Genomic DNA, 22014 nt, shown 5'->3' with positions numbered 1-22014 from the left:
GATGCATATTCCTACATTTCAGTATGACTGTACAGGTTTTTCTGATATGGGAGACTGAGCCACAAAACGGATGGCGTTGTTAATCATTATTTTTAAAGTTCATTCAGTTCTTTACCACATGTTCCACTATAGCTATTAGAGCTGAGTGCACCATTCAAAAACCTTTTAACTTAAATGAAACCAGAGAAGGCTTTAAATCTTACATATCTTTATATTACATATCTATCTATATTATTATATCTATGCAATAATTCATTTAAAATATTAAGAATTAAACATTTTAAAGTAATAGATTTTAAGGTTCTTATGTGTTCAGATTTTTCTTTCATCTATAATTAATGTTATAGATTTTAAAAATATTTCTGATTTTTGTGGAATAAAGCACACAAAAATGTATATTTTAGTGTTATCAAACTCCATCATTAATAATTGAACCAAGAGCCCATCCATCTATATTCTAGTTTCATTATAATTGTTATATATCATTTTATTATGTAAATGACATGTTCTTTATATAGCCTGTGTTTACTAATCTGTTACTAAATGTGACATTACTTTTACAGAACCGTCTCTTTTTCATCACTTTGGTTTTAAAATATACACTAGTCATAAATGTATTTAATTAAAGTCATTTAGGTATTACTACACTTGAGTTTAAAGCAGAGAATATAACACTTTTTCCTGACACACTTGAAAGAAGTTTGTTGAGAGAAGAGAGCTGTGGCATTCATCAAATGCTGACCTCTGCCTGTTACAGTCATGGCCAGACTCTTGCTAATTTAACTTGAAACGCATTAGTGTAACTCACCACTTTTTATGTGTGTGTTTCAGGTGTGTGGAGGTCATTGCAAAGGAAGGACAAAACCTGAAAGAGCTGTATTTGGTGTCCTGTAAAATCACAGATTATGGTATGTAATCAGTCCTTGTCCTATTCCTTTTTCTAGAATTAAAAAGTTACAAAATCTTTGAAACTTTTTAAAAGAAATCAAGAGCTACTATCTCATAGAGACTGCTCATCTTATGATGTCTGATGATACCAAAGTAAATTAAGAAATCATGAGACGAGGGCCCAGAATAAAATGAACATGCAGTGTCAATTTTTCACCACATGCAATCACACACTGTGTGCATATGCACACATACACACTCACATTGGATTAAAAAGTATGTCTAAAAAAGCTGTCCAGTGAAAGTAAGCACCAGCATAATTTAATATTTGATATAATAAGTATAACTAAAAAGTTATTACTTGAGTTAATATGCTTAATTTAATGTCATGTCAAATACATTCCCTGCTGACACCCCAAATGGCATGCTACTTAATGCTTTAAATTTCTTAAAGCATTGGAAACTTCCACACGTAGATATGTAAAAAGTAAAGGGTATACATTTGGATGCAAGATTTTAAATTACCTTAATTTTCAATAGCTTTCTAAAGTGGAGAAGAGCAAGTTGTTTTAGAAAAAAATGAAAAGTACGAAATCATCTCATTGGAGTAATAAAAGAGTAACCTAGCCTTTTCTTTTTTTTCACATTTATATATTTTTTCTTATTAATTTGTATGTTTAATCTAAATATAGAGTTTTAAGCAGATATTTGGTATTATGGGAGACTGAAATGGTTTTCTTTCCTCTTTTCTGATTTTTTTAATTTGTTCATTTAAATTTGAGAATATGCTTTCTACCTTGAGGGAAACTAATAATTCATCAAGTTTTTTTATTGTTAACTCTGACATATGCTAATAAATGACTCCAATCCTAGGATGTCATGCTGACCATCTGTCCTGGGTTGGAGAGTTGTATTTTATCGGCTACTAAATTCAGCCTTTAGAAAAATTCTATGCAGCTATAATAAAAAATAACATAAAACAAGATTTGTCTTAAAATAATGCTAATTTCTTTTCAGAGTTTGTTTTTTATAATGGTAAATGAGCCTTATGTTGATTTATTCATAATGTTTTTGGGTTGTTGGTTTTTGTTTTGTTTTGTTTTTCTTACTTATACCAGGCAAAAGGAGTGTTTTGATAGGTTTTTCTTTTCTTATAGTTTGTTTTCTGGTTTGGCATATTAGATTGCCCCTTAGATACAGTAATTCTAAAACCTTCAATATCTCCCTATTGTCTAGACCTTAGAGAGTTCTCTCTGTCCAACCCAGGGCATGTACTCAATACCTATGGACTTGTTAATCAGCTAATATATTCATTCATTCCAAACTCTTTACTTAGCATTCAAGCTCCTTTACTCTTAGTCTCCTACCTGCCCCTCCAATCTAATTTTATATATTTCTCTTCTTTACTTATTCAGTGCCAATGTCAGATTGCTAATTGCCACTAGAGCTATGGATTAAGTTCCTTAGAATGAACTCTTCAAGGGTCCTACAGTGGAAAATATTGCTAAAATGACACTCTGTCCCAGCACCTAAGTTAGCAAGTGCAAAGAAATGATTCAGAAGATACAGAGAGGAGAAAAATCTTTGGACTTGAGACTTGATCAAGTTCAAGCTTTGTTCTTTATCTGTCCTTTGGCCATAGAGAAGTTCCTTCACATCTCTGAGGCTCAGTGTCCTCATTTTTAAAAATGGGGAATCCATGTCTGATTCATATTTATGTACCTGGTACCAGGTCTAATGATTAGCACTGAAAAATGTTGCTTTCCTCTATAGGAGGTGGAGAGAGAAAAATTTTTATACAAAATTCTTCTACCCTTTTTCCTTTCCTGGGTTTTGGAAGAGGTTTTTATTGTTAACGTTGCTGTTGTCTGTTGTTATTATTTATTGCTATCGTTTATTGAAATTATCATGTTTTGGTGTTTAGAAATTTTAGAATTCTTTTCTTCCAGTGAGGTGAAAACTATGTTAAAACCTTGCCAATATGATTTACATTTATTCATGTCTCTGAATTATTTAAGTCAGTGGATTTCTGCACATTAGGATCACCTGGGGAATTTCTAAAGCATATTGATTCCTGAATCTTATTCAAGAGTAATTAAATCAGAATTTCTGTGAGGTGGGGCCCAGGCAAAGGTTTTATAAAACCTTCCTGAATGATGTTATATCAGCCAAAGTTGAGAACAACTGATCCAGTCCATCTGAAAGCACCAGAGATGGACATTTAGGGGACTTCCTTGCCATGTTGATGAGAAATCTGTCACAATATTTCCAGTATCTTAGTTCTTTCAGCGTTAAGCTCTCTGTCTCACCTCATCTCTCTTCCATCTTTCCTGAGGTTTTAGGTATTCAAAGGGTTCATGGTGAAAGTCAGTGTTCATCTATTGATTCTGTTCTTCAAAATGTTGGGGCACAATTGAGGAGGAGGGGTAAAGGTCGATAGTTTATGCGATTGTACTATAATTGCTATTTGATTATCAAATTAAAACAAATCATTGAAAGTTCAGATCCGTTCATCTCTTTTTCCCTGGTAACATGCTGATAACACATGAATAATTTTTGTCAGAAAGACAGCAAAAGGATTATCCTTTGTTAACCAGAGAAACAGTGTGTTATTGGAGGTAAGTGCTCTGCTGGGGGAGGCTGGCTGTGATCCCTTGCTCTGTGTTAATTATAAATTTTAGGATGGAAAAACAGATGCCTATTTTCTTCTTTAGCTGGATAAGTAGAGATATATTCCGTAGAACTTTTAGATTATTAAGGCTACTTAAAATTGTGAAATTTGATGCATACCTGATACTGGGGGAGTTTCATCCTTTAAGAGATTCCTCCATAATTCTGCTTCCTATTGCTTTACTCATATTCGAGCTAGTTAGTCTCATCCTCATCTCCTCCCTCTGTGATGCTGTGTTTGTACATGCTTTCATTATAGTATCCCAAGATTTTTGAAGTTTTTTGCAGAATGCATTGATTCAGAAACAGCAGCCCGCCTGGCGTGTCATTTGTAATTTTTGTCAAGATTCTCACAGATGTTGAATGCGGTATTATAGTACTTAGCAACACCTGGCCAGGCTGTTATGAAGTTATGTTCATTTTAATTGATGTATGATATAGTCGTCATGAAGAAAACTATCATTCTAATAGGCTTCTTATTCCCATATTGAACATAGATCTTTATGGTAAAGGATGGCAATTATAAACAAATCAATAATTCAGGCACAGCTAAATGGAAAATATAGTCTTGGGAAATTGCTCCCTGAAGAGAAATCTAATATCGTCACTCTTCTTTCCCTGAACAAATACATGTTATGTAGGCAGTATCGTGGGGGGAAAATCCCTCAAACTTAGGAGTCAGAGAGTTAGGTTAGAATCCAGCTTTGCTTCTACTTTTCTTTATGACCTTGAGCAAGTTACTTAACCTCCTAGTTTTGTCATCTATTAAGCACATAATAAAATGTACCATAAAAGGTAGCGAATATGAATATAAAACATCTGCGTTGTACCTAGTGGCATAAATGGGTACTCATTAATTAGCAGTTCTTAAAATAATAGAATCATCTCTTTCTCTGAAGAAGAATCGGCTCTCCTCCTCCTCCTCTTCCTCCAAGTGTGGCTTTCCTGTCTGTGGGAATCATGATCTAGAAGTTTGACCTGTACTTGCCTCATTGACTTACATACCTAAGCTATGTCAACCACATTCTTATTAGTAGGGAATAAAGGGAAAGATGTAGCAGAAAGTTTAAAATCTTTCGTTTGCCTCCCTAGTTTTTTCCTCATCGCTTCTTCATTTTTGTTTGGATAATTTTCTCCTGGCTCCCCTTATGCTTTTCTTTTGTTCCTATAAGAATTTGTCAGCTGATAGTTTTTAACCTACTTTCTGCTTACCTTCAAACGCTTTTCTGTTCAAAGTTCTCCTCTGGAAAATTGTATCCCTGGGATTAAAAGGAATACGAGGTGTAGAAAGTCATGTGTATCCTTCAAGCCTGTGGGCATCAGAGCCAGTCTGTCTTGGACTGCATGGCACAGAGCATGTGGTGGGATGAATGGGATGGATGAATAAAGCACTTACCTCCCCTAGCGTTTCCATAGTGAGTTTTACCAGTGTGGCCCTATGTCAGGGAGCAGTTGTAAAAAGGGCCCTGTTTTCTTTCTGGGTTGTTATCACATTTCCTTTGACCTTAGCACTCCTAAGGGCCCTAGAAATACACTCTAGAGGATATCTTTTTGCTTTCCCTCTCAAGTTGTCAAATAACCTTTAATTAAAGAGGACTGTAAACACTTAACTCTGACATCGATATTTGGGGCCTACAAGGTCACTGACAACCCACAGGGTCATTCTGTGCTGTTCCACAGGCTCCTCTGTCTTTCCCACAGGCCCTGGGGCTACTCTTTCAGCACAGTCTTTGGTTACCCCTTCTTCTGCTTGCCATTGGTCTTCTGCCTGATTTGGGACTTTTAAACCTAACCTCAAGGCTTGCCACAAAAGCTTTTGGATTGCTCTGAGCTAAAGGTCTCCCAAGTGAAGGAGGTCACTATTCCCATGGTGATCATTTCAGATGTCATTTCAGTTGGCCTGCTGCACAGAAGACGTGATACGTATTCATTCTGTCAGCAGATTGATTCAGCACCTACTATGTGATGTGTTCCATGCTACGTGCAAGACATATATAGTTTCTGTATTCCTGGAGATTTCATTCTGATGGGATTGAGAGGACAGGACTAACTTGCTCATTTAAAAAAAAGGAAAAAAAAAAAAAGTAATGCATCTTCTTCCAGACAGGAAGAATGGCAGGGAGTGGCCTGCTGACATTAATCTGTGCTTTGGTGTAATCCACGCCTCACCCCAGCCTTGTTGAACTTTGAACATTATTGAAAGATTTATAGGTTGTGCATTCCCTACCTCTTCTTGAGATACCAGATCTCTTCAGCTGTTTGTTAACTCAAATTGGGATCCTGGATGCATTATCAAAACAAGTATGCACGCTGAAGAGACAAAAAGAAACCCTGACAAGTATTCTGGATTACACTCGTATCAAGAGGGCTTCATCTTTTCTTGTCAAACCAACACTGATAAAGTATTCAAGAAAAAGTCTCATACCAAAAATAATTTTGCTCTTTTTATATTACTTTATTTTTCATATTATTAGGTATGCATTACATACAATGATATTCCATTTAAAATTAAATCTCTGGTTTTTCCTTTTACATTTTGTTTCATTTTCAAATTGTATTTCAAAGTGTTCCAAGATTGTTGGGTAAGATTCAGCTCCCTTTGTCAGCAGGAATAACTCTAATAGTTGTAAAGTGACAGAGAAGAACTTTAGAAAATACATTTGCAAGTCAAAAAGAATGTCTTATTGTTTACTGTTGATTATTCATGCTTTCTTTCCATTCTATCATTTAAATATAGATAGCTTTTATTGTTTCTAACAAAATAGTACTAAATTGCTGAATCTTCTATTGTTGCAAATTTCCCTTGTTTATGTGTCCATCTTGAAAGTTACTTCTTTTCACTTCTAATTCTCTATTTCTATTCCTGAAGTTCCTCACTGCTAGATTGATATACCTACTGTTGTACTTAGCAAATATTATATTCATTTTTTTCTTCTCAGTAATTGTCGTAATTTCTCACCAAACATTTGATATTTAATTGCAATTTTTTCTGAATGTTTTTCTTTACTCAACAGCAAAGAAATTGTTGACTTTCTTCCCTATTTCCTAGGTCATCCTAAGACTGCATCTACATAACCTTGAAGTAAAAGGCTGAGCAGTAACAATGCTTATCACTCTGCCTTGACATAACAGACTACAGAATCTCAAATCTATTGAGAAGGACTAAAGACGTTTCTTCAAGCTAATGCTCCCATAACCAATTCACAGGCCAGCTTTAGCTTCATTAATATAAGAAGTTTTTTTTTTAAATTAAGAAACCTTTAACCTACATTAGCAAGACAAATGGACCAATTTCTATTTGCTTGCTCCTAAACTTTCTTATACCTCCAGATGCATGTATGTTATTTCTCTAAATTAATTAGTTTTTTTATAAATAAATACTAAATTTCTATATTTAACTGAATCATTAACTAAAATATTCACTTTCCAACTTTCCTCAATTACTTCTAACATTTCTAAAATTTAGCATTTAATTTTAATTTTAGTTAGCTGTTTTTAACAATCTTATAAAGGAGGCCTATTATAGATAAAGAAATTTGTCCCAAATCACACACTTTTGAGAGTATGCATTCTAAGCATTTGTTTTCCGTGTAGTATGCTGTATTATTATTGAATTTTTATTATTATCAGTGACACCTAGATCTAAAGGGGACTACAATGAACACCAAGATAATTGCAATAATACTATGTTTCCAGTATCCTACATGAGAAACAATTTCCTAGTGTTTAAACCTTCTTGAAAATAGATGCCTTGAATAGTAGTGAGTTCTCTATTACAAGAATTATTCAAGCTGAGGGGCACCTGGCTGGCTCAGTCAGTGGAGCATGCTACTCTTGATCTTGGGGTTGTGGTTTGGAGCCCCACATTGACTGTAAAGATCACTTTTAAAATTTTTTAAAAAAAGAGTTATTCAAGCTGAGATAATCTCTTTAGGAGAATGTGGAAAGATGGAAGCATTGAGTAAGGAATTGACCTATATGATGTTTAAATTCCTTCTAATCCTGCGATTTATTCTGGACTGGTTTTATGTTTTGTTTCATTCCGCAGATGTTTACTGTATAACTGCTGGCTGGGTGCCGTGGAGGATAGGAGTTGGATAGGAAGTTTACTCTTTAACATTGAGAAGGAAGATAGAAACAGTGAAAAGTTTTTTAACAGATTAAACAATATGATGAGGTCAAAGAAAAAAAATAGACCCTACGAGATATAGGGTTTTGAGGGGCCGGTCATCAGGGATTGAAATCACTGGGGAAGCGTCTGTAATGGAAGAGGCATGGGAGGACAGAGATGAGAAGGAAGGGCATTTGAGGTAGTACAGCCCTAGGAAAGGCTCAGAGCAAGAACAGGTGTCTGAATGGATGAGTTTGTATGCGTTGGTTAATCTAAAGAAAGAACAGAAATCATCCAAAGTGATTACGTGCACACACGGGCAAATTTTGAAGAAACCTTATGAAAATATTCTAGTTGAAAATTCAGGGTAAGTTCCAACTTTCATCTCAACTTTTCCTGTCTTATTCACCATTCCCATGGTAACAACTTCACTTAACATATATAAAAGGAAACACTACTTTGGGTTCTAACTACTAATCAAGTATCCAGTTCAATTGAAAGAAATCTAATGTAAACTTTCATGACAATAATCATAATGATAGAATAGTTAACATTTTTTGGGTGTTTTCTGTAGGCATTATTTAACCCCCTTAATGCCCCACTTTAGATAGTACTGTTAATATTCAGGCCTACAGATGTGGAAACTGAGGCCTAGAAAGGCTCAGGTTCACATAGTTTGTTAAGTAGTGGCATGATAAGGATTTAATAGTAAGTCAGTCTCTTGTATAATCACTCATAGGTCAGTGATGTGCTTAAAAGTATTTATTACTAAGAAAGCTTTGCTAGATTTTCCCAGTTGTCAGAGCTTAAGAAATGTGACTGAATTGCACGCCACCATGTTTGTCCATCTGTGGACAAACACTGTCACAAAGCTACCCTGTAAGATCTAATTATATAGTTACAGAACTTAATAGGTTTAATGTGCTTATTCACCATAAGTTTGTTAATGCCAGCACCAAATATCAGTTGCATGCTGTGATTAAACATTCCCTAGCCAGAAGATGGAGACTCTCATTGACGTTCAATGTGTAATCATGTATTCAACAAATATTTTCTTAATAATTTCAACACTATATATAATTCTTCATAAGTAAAAAATTTTTCTTACATCTCTTACCTAAATTATTCCCCAGAATTGGCACTTGGGTGGCTCAGTCGGTTAAGCATCTGACTTCAGCCCAGCTCATCATCTCATAGTTCATGAGTTCAAGCCCTGCATGGGGCTCCTGCTGTCAGCACAGAGCCTGCTTTGGATCCTTTGTGTCCTTTCTCTCTCTCTGCCCCTCCCCTGCTCCCTCTCTCTCTCCCTCTCTCTCGTTCTCTCAAAATAAGTAAACACTAAAAAAATTTTAATTTTCCCCCAAATTTATGAAGGAAGCAGAAATATTATTGCTCTTTTTTAGTAGAGGAGAAAGTTGAGCCCAGACAGGTTTTAATTAATTAGCAAATCTGGAACTAAAATCTCCTACTTCAAATCATTTACTGGATTATGTGCAGATAACTCCTCAAATGTCTCTGTTTTTCATATACAAATGATTTTTTTCATTGAAACAGTCTTTAAAAGCAATTTTAGCCAATACTAAATGACATAATTTCATAGCAACTTTTTAAAAGTACAGTTATTTCTAGAGATAAGCAGTCATACCGTTCTCAAAAACATAAGCAGTTGTGCTCCTCTTTAAGTTCATCTCCCTTGAACCTGAGCCCAGAGGTTCCTGGGGCCTCAGTGTCATCACCTGTCTCAGGTGACCCTTCCTTTCCTTCCCTTAGGAGAGCCTCTTCCAAGAATGTTCTCAGAAAAGTCAGAATGGACTCTCTCTTCGGTGTGGCTTTGCACTCTACCTCCTCTATGCCCTTTAATTTTAGAGCTCCCCATTTTCTGAGATATGAAAAGGAGGAGTGGAAAGGGAGGAAAAAAAAACACGAGACCTGCATCTCTTCCTTCTAAAACATCAAACCACATCTCCTCCACTTGCAAGCATTCTCTAGGGTTTCACCCTCTCTTTGAAATGATTTTACTCTCCCCAGCTGATGTTTGACTAAATCTTTTTTCATTATTTGCTGACTAATTACCTACTTAAGATACTTGGCATCTGATTTATTTTAAAACAAAACAAAAACACTTATTATGTTTCCCCTTAGAAAGTGGTAGCACTTACAATAAAATATAAATTGAACATTAAAATAATTGATTTTACTGCATGTCTGTCACTAGTTAGGCTCACATCATTATGTCCACTAACACTGATAGGATTGAGCTTTACAGACTTTATAGAAGGTCTTTCTCTTTTCTTTTTTTAGCAGCGCTTCCTTATAGTGATAACAACTTTCCATGATCAACTTTTTGGTCTGCCTGCGTTCAATTTATATAGGAAAGAAAAGACTAATACATGACTTTTTCTCTTTATTTACTAGCTTTCCTCTCTTTATGTTTCCATCCTCCAAAGGTGCCAGTGAAGAGTTGTTGTTGTTGTTGTTGTTGTTGTTGTTGTTGAATTATCATTATAAACTCAGCAATCCCTTACAGTCAGTTTGTCCTATCTTTGGTAATGGAAGCTTCTTCAAGTTGGTTCCTATGTGCCTGTGATATAGACTGATTATGTCAGATACAACAGGCTTTGTGCATTTCATATTAGAGACGTGGCATCAGCTGCTTTTTTAAAGAGCTCTGGTTCTTTGAGTGAATTAGGCTCTTTTTTTTAATTTAGAAAATTTCATCTTTTAAAGTCTGTTGTGCTCTGAATCTTATGTCACCATATAAGACTATTATTGTTTTCTTTTGTTCCTCCAGCTTAACACTTATTCTGCATTTCATCACAAGTCCAACCTTCCCCTTACAACTCAGCAATTCAGCCCCTGAGTTTTAAAGCATCCTCATTTAGAGATTCCCAACACACTAGAAATTTCTAGTTCCTTGTATCCAACACTCTCTTCATCTTACCTGCATGTTCTGCTTTTGGAGAAGTTAGAGGTGGGAATTAGAAGGGAGAAGTAATTTTACATTTTAGCTACTCCAGCTTTTTGGAGTTTCCTTCTGATTTTGTTTATGATTTGTTTGCTGCATTTGTTTTAAGTTAAGTGTAAAATTAGACCTCTTGGATCCATTTGGAAGTAAGTAGAAAATTGTTCAAACTGTATGGTCTTCTATAATCTCATTCAGGGCCTTCATACTTTCTTGTCTTACCGTGAAAAATAAGTTTTGCATTTAAAATGCTTGTTGGACTCTCACTAAATTGATTTTATCACTTACCAGAATAACCAGGAGTTGAGGCTGCTGTGGTTCAACTTCTCCTTCGGTGTATAGGTAAGAAATACGTCTGTCAGTGACCTGCTCAGGAGTAGAAAACTGATGAATTTCCTTGCTATAGAATGGTCACCATTCTTCTTGGGGTAGCAGATGCCAATCTTCCCATGCTCATCAAATCCCACATGTTGCTTTTATTATCTATGGAATAAGGGGTTAGTGGTGCTTCTGTCTCCTATCTTTGGGAGTAAGAGAACCAAAGAGATTCTCTAGATGATTGATTTCACCTTAGATAGTTACTAAATGGAACTTTCTCCTGAGGCAAAAAGGTAGTTTTGTTAATTTCCTAATTTGGTAAATCCAGTGTACTTTTAAATATTAAAGTGTTCATTTTAACGCTTATCCTAAAACATTTCCTTGGGTTTATAAGACTCAGTCACCTAAAATTTATCTGTCAAATATGTTCCTTTTCTTGGGTTTATCTGCATGACATTAAATAAATAGTTTGAACTTTTCAACTTTTCAAACAATTGTGTGGAGTTGACGTGGCTGATCCAGCCTGTGTGTGTCTGTGTGCAATGTGTGCTGAGTACCTGAAAGCGACTTGTCTTTTATTACGAATGACTGAATGTGGGCAGAGAAAAGGAGATTTTAAAAATTGGAAATAAGAAGTAAACAAAAGAAAATTCTGTCTGTCTTCAGTGAGTTAGGGTAGGTTTCTATTTGTTATATAATGTAGCCTTTCAAAATGAACGACCTTTATAGTGATAGAATGTACAACTTGCTTACCATGATACTTTTATGTGGTACATCATTCTTAGAAGAAAAAATGAGTAGAAACTAGCTGAGTACTGTCTGATGATTGAATGATGACTTTTAATCATCTCTCTCTCTTTCTTAGATGAAATTTCCCACTTTTTCCCTTCCTACTATCTCTTTCTTCACATTTATGTCTAGGAGCTTCTCCAAGAAAGCAGTTTTGCTTTGAAGATATTGTATTTCCTCTCAGAAAGGATTCTTCTGTTCTTTTAGATTTAAAATCACAATAATACCCTGGTAGGCTCCATCCCCTTCCCTGCCCTCTGTCTATCTGAGAATCTCTCTGAAGTCAGCCTTGGAAAGTCAGATTTGGAGATTAGAAGTCCAGAGATGCTTCTCTGGTGTACTGAGGACAAGACCGGCGTGCGTGAAGCAGCTCATGACCAAGCTGAAATCATCCAGCATGACATTCTGAATGTGCTTGAGGAGAATATATTTGAAATTTTAAATCACGTACATCCTATAGTAACCAAACACTTCTTTCAAATGAATGAGAATAATATATATATATATATATATATATATATATATATATATATATATATAATTATACATATATAATAGCATACAATTGAAGCCAATTTTGAACAGCAATAAGGAACTTAACATTTCAGCTCTACAAAATAAACGAAGAGTTTGAAATTCAATCAGTCCTATTTTATGTTGAGGCAAATGTACTTGGCTTTTTCTGAGAATTATACCTTCTGCTCTGGTTTACATAAGAAATCACATGAAATCCTTTAAAGCATTCGTTTTCAACTTTGCCATCACAACACACCTTGCAATCAAGGTTTGGAAAGGATTTATTTTCTAAAGAATTAAAAATTAGAACAAATTTAGTAATTTCTTCTTTTCACTCACTTGGATTCTGGCAAAATTTTCTTGAGCAGCAGAAGGAGGGGTGAGTTTAGCAAGCATATTGAAATTTGCACATAATTTATGGGTTCTTTGTTGTCACAGCTTTTGGCATGTGGTACTTAACCAGTATACTGTTATTAATTATTTACATGCTTGTGACATGTGTTATTATGAAAGCCAGTCACCTCCTCCCCATATGCATATCCCTCCAAATTTCTGTTGTGTTCTTACTTCAACAACGTTTTGGGGCTAGAGCACATTTAGGGAATGCACACGAGTATGTGCTATACGTGTCAGTATTACCCATTATACTCATCATTCTCTGGAGGAAAACACAGATTCTAGAGCTGGGGGCCAATGAGGACAATGGGACACCAAACAGCACAAACCTGAAGAAAGACCCTCTCCCCTACACACACAAAGGCTCAAAAGGCTATGCCTTTCCACAGTATGCTGGTTTTCTTGTGCTACTCATACTTCATCCTTTTGCTAGATTGTTGATCTGAAACTTACTCTACTCATGCAGATTTATGAAAAAATACAGTTTTTAAATTCCTCTTCCAGGAAGTGGTCTTTATTTTTAATAGTTTATATAGCATATACTTTTACATTTGTTATTTTAAGATACAACGTTTAAATTAGACACCTACTATAATTTCTTATGGTTTCCTGGATATGGCAAGGCTCTTGAAAACATCTTTTTATATGCAGTGGGCTCTACAAATATTTACCTCTGTTTTTCAACTTTAGGAAACCAGTTGAAAATTGTAGAATTAGACTTCAGGGCTGTGTAGTGTGTTTTCCAACTATTGCAAATCTATCTAAATCTACAACCTGCTAGGAAAGATCGAATCCCTTCTAGCTTGTGATTGTAATAAATGATTTGTGTGGACTTGAGTCTGTCTCACAAATGCATTTATTATTTCTGAACCAAGCTTCTGTTCTGTGCCAGGCAGGTTTCTAACTGTGCGTGTTCAGTCCACTGATTGACTGACTGAGGGCCAAATTATTCTCACTAACACATACTCAATTCCCAACTACTACAGAAAAGATGGACTCCAGGGCCAAAATTGGACCCTCACTAACAAAGCTTGCTTTCTGCCACTAGTAATACTTACACAATGAATGAAAATTCAGTGACCTATATTCTTCCATTTAAATCCTTAAAATTTAAATTAAAACTTTGTCAACAGTAATTCTAACCATACTGAGGCAAAGAGAGTGTTCCCTGCAATCTGGCAGCACTAAATGTAATTCATAACTATCAAAAATCCGTTTTCTCTGCATAACTTTAAAGAACGCTCCTGATGTCTTGAAAATTCCATGCAATTTTCTTTAAAAGTTGGTTTGGAATGCCACTGTGCATCTTGAAGCCCACATACAGTGAGTTAAATTACAGCAATAGCATATTTCTCAAGCACCATATAGTTGCAAATCCTTTATCCTGAAGTACATAGTGAAGGATTTTCTCCTTGAACAGTAAAGGAAGTTGAACTTTGGGGTTGTTTCAATTTAACACATGATGTGCTGCACACTTAAAGCTGTGTTTTGCCTTTCTTACTTTTTCTTCTTTATTCATCCCCACTTCCTGTAAAAGGAATTAAGTATATAATTCTGATTATAAAACTGGATCCGTATTATCACTTTTCTCAAAGCATCATTTCCCCACACTGCCGTATGTAAGTACTTACTTTTTCAGGGGGTTAATCTAAATGCAGAGTAGAAGCCTGTTTATTCTTCACCACCATTTCTATCACTTCTTTATAACCACTGCTGGTCTCCTCTGACTCAGTAAATGGCATTGCTGTTCACCGTGTTATTCCAGCCGAAAGTTAGGTGTCCCTGATGCTTCACTCTTCTTTATACCTCTCATCACATCCACTAATAAGCCAGGGCAGCTCTACTCTTGAAATATATCTCAAATAAAGCCAGCTCCACTGATAACTGCACTGGCCACTTAATTGTATTTCCTATTTGTCATCTTACCTTACCATCTGTTTATCATAGAGCAACTACAATGAACCTTCTAAAAAAATTCTTGAATGAAAGAACCAATACAAATATTATTAAAATTAATTTGTCCGTGACTTTAGCATTATGCTGTTTGTCCTGGGTTATAGACCTAAAACCATAAGAAACACAAAAAATTAAACATTCGGATGCTTTGCCCACCTTCAACTGAACACTTAGACTTTTAGCCATCGTAGACCACCATTGGCACAGTTTATTCAGAAGGATGAGGATGGGAACCTTCGCTTGCCAGAGGACAGTCCTCTTCTCTAGGAGGCCTTGCACCAGTCCATCACACAGCTCACCCAGCAGTCAGGGAAGTATTTTCTTTCACCACCAGATGAAAGTTCAAGTGCAAGGAGATGAGATCCACATGGTGTGGGTGTGGGCACTGCCCTGGCTTAGAAATTTCATACCCCCATGAACGAATGTCTCTTGTAATGGTCAATAGGCACACATCTAGCATCCCTGAAAGTTACATGAATCGTTACAAGAATGACTGCACTAAAGAAATCCAAAGCGGTGGTGTCCCCATCAGGTATTTATAGTTCTCTTAAACCACTTAGATGCTGTCTACCAATTAGCTGCCATTGTTACTATAAGCAGTGTTGCCTAGTAACATAGTTAATGTACCGTTTGAGGGGAACAGATCTAGGAAGTTAACCAAAGGTCAACTTCTCATTCAGAAAGGGACAAGCTTGTTAGCTCTCTAGTCACTGTAGGATTTTTAAGTCAGTGTTAGATTTTACCTTAATTTTATTTTTCTTATTTTTTTTCTTTCAAGTTTTTATTTAAATTCTAGTTAGTTAGCATATAGTGTATGTAGTATTGGTTTCAGGAGTAAAATTTAGTGATTCATCAGTTACATGTAACACCCAGTGCTCATCATAACAAATGCCCCCCTTAATGCCCGTCATCCGTTTGGCCCATCTCCCTGCCTCACCTCCCCTACAACAACCCTCAGTTTGTTCTCTATAGTTAAGAGTCTCTTATGGTTTGCCTCCGTCTCTCTTTTTTTTTTCTTCCTTCCTCTATGTTCATCTGTTTGGTTTCTTAAATTCCATATATGAGTGAAATCATGTGGTATTTGTCTTTGACCTATTTTGCTTAGCATAATATACTCAAGCTCAATGCACGACATTGCAAATGGCAAAATACCATTCTTTTTTGATGGCTGAGTAATATTCATTCATATATGTATACACACATCACATCTTCTTTATCCATTCATCAGTCAATGGACACATTTGGGCTCTTTCCATAATTTGGCTATTGTTGATAATGCCGCTATAAACATCCAGGTGCATGTATATCTTCAAATCAATATTTTTGTATCCTTTGGATGAATACGTAGTAGTGCAGTTGCTGGGTCGTGGGGTAGTTCTATTTTTAACTTTTTGAGGAAGCTCCTTACTGGTTTCCAGAGTAGCCACACCAGTTTGCATTCCCACCAACAGCGTAGGAGGGTTCCCCTTTCTCTGCACCCTTGCCAGAATCTATTGTTTCTTGTTTTGTTAATTTTAGCCATTCTGACAGGTATGAGGTAATATCTATTCATGGCTTTGATTTGCATTTCTCTGATAATAAGTGATGTTGAGTATCTTTTCATGTTAGACTTGGCCTTAAATTTAGCATTATGTTATATTAGAGGGCAGACATTTTACTACCATATTTCTTGCTTTCTCTGCCTGGCACTGTATTTTGTTTTTGGTTTTAAAGAAACAGACATTTTACTCCTAAAATTGAGGTGAAAGGAGTAAGCCATTTGACGGGATAGTACTGCTGTGTTTACACCCCTCTGTTCCAGCCTCTGGACCACTCTGGATTAGCTAGGCCTGGCCTCACTGGGGATTCTGAAAGCTTAGACATGGCCTAGACTTAGCGGCAGGTACAAGCACTTTTCAATTTCCATTTTGTTTTTGCATGGGAGGGAAAGCCTAGCCAACACCAGGCAGCAAAATCACCTAAGTCATTGAAAATTTGCCACTGTAGCAATATACTTGGTACTGTTGGGAAGACCTGTAAACTGGCACCTAGTATCCCCTACCCAGCACTGTATTCTTGGGGAAAAAAGCTGTCAGTTTTGTAAACCTCTTTCAAAACCGTTGTTTCTGTTATTAAATCTCTTGGGGCTTGGGGAATGGGATGAGGAGTCCAGACTGGAAACTTCTAGTTAATACAATTATTAGTGGGAAAATTTTGCAAGAATGTGTTGTATAATGTGCTACAAATTCCACCTAGAAATATTTCCAACTAGCTTTATTATGGCTTCTGAAATTATGGAAGACAGAAATTTCATCCTATAGGATTGGGCTAAAAGATTATCAGGCTTGAGAGCCATAGCAGCCATCAGAAAATGTTGATGTCTATGAAGCCCCTACTTTTTACAGAGGAAGAAACAGAGCCAAAACCAAGCTGTCCTCTTTCCCCAGCTGGAGGCCTTTTTCTCCTACAGACCATATGACTTCCCACCTCTCACTGTCAGCCTTCTTTGGGAGACCTACTAGGCTTACCTTTCCTCAGAATTGCAATGGGGGGTAGAAAATATATTGATTACTCAAGTAAGTCATGTTATGTGATAAAAGGATATTATTTCTTTGGTGTACTGATTTTAGAAATGTTCTTTATTAACTTCTTATATACATTAAGAAAATAATATATAATTTCTTACCCGATAGCTTAGATTAGGCAGGATCACATTTTTGTTAGTTTATTCAAGAATGGGGAACATTGTGTTCACGAACAAAGATGTGTGGTGGGCCTTTTATGCAGAAATGTTTTAAAAATATAAGATCACATTTTAGGGTACCCAATTCTTGAGTGATATGTAGCTGTGTACATAATATTTTAAAATTATAGTTATTTTCTTTCAGTATTTTGAAGATACTTTTCCGCTATCTTCTGGCTTCTATTATATTGAGAGAGCTGACAGTCATCATCCCTTTTTAGTGATTCCTTTTTTCTTTGGAATGCTAATAATATCCTTTTTTTTTCCTTTTAGCGTTCTGCAGTTTTTCTGACAGCTCTACTTATATATTTCTTCTTATTTACCATGCTTAGACTTTGTAGAGCATCCTGGATCTAAGGACTCAGTTCTTTAATCAGTTTGGGGAAAGTTTCAATTATTAAGTTCTCAAACATTGCCTTTCCTCCATTACCTCTATGCTTTTTTCCTGGAGATTTAATTAATTTAATTTAGTTTATCATATATTAGACTCTCTTGTCTGTTAAACTCTCTTTTATATTATCCTTCCGTGGGTTATAAAAGACTGTCTTCAGATCTGTCTTCCAATTAAATAATTTTTTCTTCAGCTCTGTCTAATTGTCTCTTTAAGTGTCTGTTGCATTTTGAATTTGGGTAATCATGGTTTTGATTTGTAGAAATTCTGATTCATTTTCATGTAGTCTTTATTTGTTCATGTTTTCAGTTTCCTTTTTATTCCTCAAACACTTTAAATATACATTTATTACATTTATGATCTTGTAATCTAAAATCTGAACTCCTTTGGGACTTAGTCTTGTTTTTGTTTTGTGTTTTAAATGTGAGCTCTGATTTGAGCTTTATCTGTAGAACTCCAGTGGGACTTGGGCTACTGGATGTGCCTCCAAAAATCTGTGTTTGCTTCCATCAGGAGCTCTGGGGCACTACCGATTTGGACAGGTGAGTTTGAGTTTATTAGTTGGGTGGAGGTTTCCAAGAGCAGTATTAAAGGGTAATTCACAGTCCAAATTTATGTGAAGGATGGTTTAGGACTTTAATTCTCAGAGGAGTTCATTTTTCCCCCTTCAGGCCTACATGGCCATTAAACTCAGGCTACCAAGATTAACAAGTCTCTTCCAGGTAATTGTGGCATTCTTCTTAATTTGGGAGTCCTTAAATTTTTCACTTTCTTTTTAGGAGAACTTTATTTATATAACATAAAATTCACCCATTTTAAGTACACAGTTAAATTATTTTAGTAAATTAACAATTGTATGACTATCACCAAAATCCAGTTTTAGAGTATTTCTACCACCCCAGTAAGATCTTCTTGTATGTTTACAGTTAATCTCTCTTCCCATATCCAACTTTAGGCAACTGCTATTCTAGTTTCTATCTATATACATTTGCCTTGTCTGGACAGTTCATATAAATAGAATCATAAAAGGTGTGGTGTTCTGCATCTCCCTCTTTCACTTGGCATTATGTTTTTGATATTCATTTATGTTGTGGCATATCTCAATGTTTTATTCCTTTTTACTGCTGTATAGTATCCCATTGCATGGATATGCCGTATTTTGTTTTGTTTTGTTTTTTGGATATGCCATATTTTGTTTATCTGTTTATCAGTTAATGGACATTTGAGTTGTTTCTAAATTTTTGCTATTATGAATAATCCTGCTATGAACACTCTCATGCAAGTCTTTGTATGAGCACATGTTTTTGTTTTTGTTTTTTATATTGAGTGGATGATTATAAGAAGAATTGCTGAGTTGTATGTTAAATTTTTGCTTGCTTTCTTACAAAGTCAGCTGTGTATTTTGAGGAATGCTTATTAAATTTCATCCAGCGTTTCTAGCTACTTTGTAGTAAAAAGATTTTTTTTTTGTATATCTGGAGCATAACAGTATTTGAAAGAGAAGCTTTTTATTTGGGTTTTTAATGTACAATTTAGTAACAGAAATTTGTGAGTTGAAATTTTTGACATTTGAAAATATCCACTTGCAAGACAGTGATCATATCTGTGTGTGTATCTTTCCTTCTACTCTCTCCCTCTGTCTCTCTCTCTCTCTCTCTCTCTCTCTCTCTGTAGTTATTATAGTCATCAAAGGCCCTTAATAACACAGGAGGAAGACACCAATAGAATGTCAAATGTATTAGGCACAATATATTTTTGTTTATTTGTCATTTGTTTTAGTTTTTATTCTAGGACACAGGGAGCTGCCTGCCCCAAAGAAGTGAATTTCTCTTATGCCCTGTCAGCCAAATAATTCAGTTGAAAGAAATACGCTTTTAATTTATTCAAATGTCCAAATCCAGATTACTTAAATTCTACTTTTGTTATTAGAATGAGCATTGACTTAAAAAGTTGTAACGATAAAGTCATTTAATTCGAAATTAATTCCATTTCAGAGACTTGGTTTGTACCTGTGCTTTCATTAAAAACATAAAAACATCCCCACTTAAACCATCCTTATTTCTCTGTTTGGGGTCTTCTTTTCTCTAAAGTGGACCACAACTAGTAAGAAGTTACAGTTGTTATATATAAAAAATATTGCACAACTAGCAAAGTCTACCACCATATGTGAAGATAATTTTTCTTCCCTCCACCCTTAGGTTATTTAGGGCTATGAGGACAACATTCTGATATTGTTAGTGGCTTTGAGGTTTTATATTTTCAGATCAGCTTAATGATTTTGTGCATCACCTATTTTATAATTTCATGTGTCTGGGGTAGATGGAAGGGGGCACAAGTATTTTTGATTACCCGTCACCTATAAGCACTTTGCGATTCAGGGGCTTGTGTTATATTCCACCTAGTAAAGGGAATTACTTCACTAGCCAAATGCTTTAAAATAATTTATTGTGCTATGTTTCTCTTTTTCTATACAACAAAATCATTTTTGCAAGATCTTTCTAAATGGATATTGTTTTTGTTCATGGAAAATTTCAAGATCATAAGGTTGATTTAAATGCTTTTAACCAATCACTTATCATTAATGCAGTGAATCATCAGTGAGATGCTGAGAGCAATTTAAGGTTCTGGTATATGATACTCTCTAGTGAGATTTTATTGTCTTGAGATCCTGGCGTATCTATCTTAATAGAAAGTTGAAGATAGAGTTTTTACTCAGTGTATGGATTACATTAGTATAGGATGTTTATGAAATACACTCTTCCATCAAGTATATGAATTAAATTTTAGCAGCAGTCAGATATCTGTTGTCATTTCTAAAATATTGTTATTGTGCTTTTGAGTGTGCCATTTAAAAAAGAGACTTTATTTTTCTTGGTAGAATCTCTGAAGCAAGCAACAAAAAAGATGATTAACATATAGATGTAAGTAGAATTCTGCCTTTAGAAGGAAGGAATCTGTCCTCATGTCTTCCCACGTATTTGCCATTACCTACTATAACCACTTCCTTCTGTTTCCGCCCTCGCCTGAGGAAGCCTCAGCAGTAAGTGTACAAGAAGCTTCTGGTTAGACCAGAAGTCAGCCTTATCTTTGAGGTTGTCAGGGTGATGTTGTTTTTGTTATTATTATTCCCATATGCACACAAAATAATAAAGCAGCTTTCATTTATAGGTCATAATAGAAGCTCATTTATAGCAGATCTTGAAGGGGGGGAGCATTATCACCAATTACAGATAAGTAAATGGAGACCAAGGAAAGTTCTGTAATTTGCCTGAGGTTATTCAGCTAGAATGCAAATCTAAATGTATCCGATTTTAAAACTCATTCAGGTAACCTATATTCCCTGGCTACCCTGACTGATTTTTTTGGTTTGGAAGATGCCTGGTTTCTGCCCACCTTGTCTCGTCTTTCATTATCTCCTTCTTGTTTGTTCTTAATGGGTACCCCATTTTATCCTATTTCTTTGCCTTGACAGTGGTATATGAATGCATTTTCACTTTCGAAACTATTGAGTAGTTTATGCTCAAGCACCAGAGAACATGAATATTCACGTTCCCATTCATTCAATCAACCAACAAGTGTTTGTTGAGTATCTATTATGTGTAAAGAACTCTACAAGATATTTTAGGAAGCATGAAGATTCAGATAAATCTGCTTTTGCCTTTGTGCTCCTTAAGAGCACAGTCTAAGAAATATAAGAATGAAGGGAAGAATAGAAAGAAACACCTAAAGGAGTTGGAAGTCATGGACTTTAGGAAGTAGGGCTTGAAAATGAGAAAGTGTACAACATGAGACTGCTGGTTGTAGTATTTAACTTTTTTTTGGAAACAATATACATGTATTGTTCTGATAAAAGTAAAAACAAAAGGAAACAAATTTCAAAAAGAAAAGCATTCCAAACTGGTAGAACAGTAGGGATGTTGGTCATATTTGTAGGAAAGCACTAGATGCTTCAAAAACATGAGAGTCTTATGTGGGTCATACCTAAGATGAAGGGAAAAAGTGAATATTTATTGGAGATCCAGTTCATGTTTGTCACTCTCCTAGATCTAGGGGCACAAAGGTATAATGTCAAGATGCTTGTCTTCATCTCCTCCTTCACAAACTGATCTTCAGTGGGGCAACAGCCCTGTACAATATAATGTGATAAGTGTGATCTATGAAGATATCAATATACCAGATACCCGAAGGGTATAGAAAAGGCCATCCCAAGTCATCTGGGAATATCACTAAAGGCAAGGGGAGATCACTACCAGAGAGGGAGGAGACAGGGGGCAGCAGAGCTCCTGAGCAAGCTT

The 22014-nt window shown here is 35.6% G+C and overlaps 1 protein-coding gene across 3 annotated transcripts in view; it reads left to right on the top strand.

The window, feature by feature from the left end:
- FBXL17 (F-box and leucine rich repeat protein 17) overlaps positions 1–22014 on the top strand; it is a 492553-nt gene that overhangs the window by 329002 nt on the left and 141537 nt on the right. For all 3 annotated transcript variants that reach the window (XM_042990905.1, XM_007094101.2, XM_042990906.1), the window contains one exon: positions 832–908. In XM_042990905.1, the coding sequence (XP_042846839.1) occupies positions 832–908 (77 nt within the window). The remainder of the gene's footprint in view (positions 1–831; positions 909–22014) is intronic.

The sequence above is a fragment of the Panthera tigris genome, chromosome A1 (assembly GCF_018350195.1).
Source record: "Panthera tigris isolate Pti1 chromosome A1, P.tigris_Pti1_mat1.1, whole genome shotgun sequence".
NCBI classification, from domain to species: domain Eukaryota; kingdom Metazoa; phylum Chordata; class Mammalia; order Carnivora; family Felidae; genus Panthera; species Panthera tigris.
This window is presented reverse-complemented; position numbering and strand designations above follow the sequence as displayed.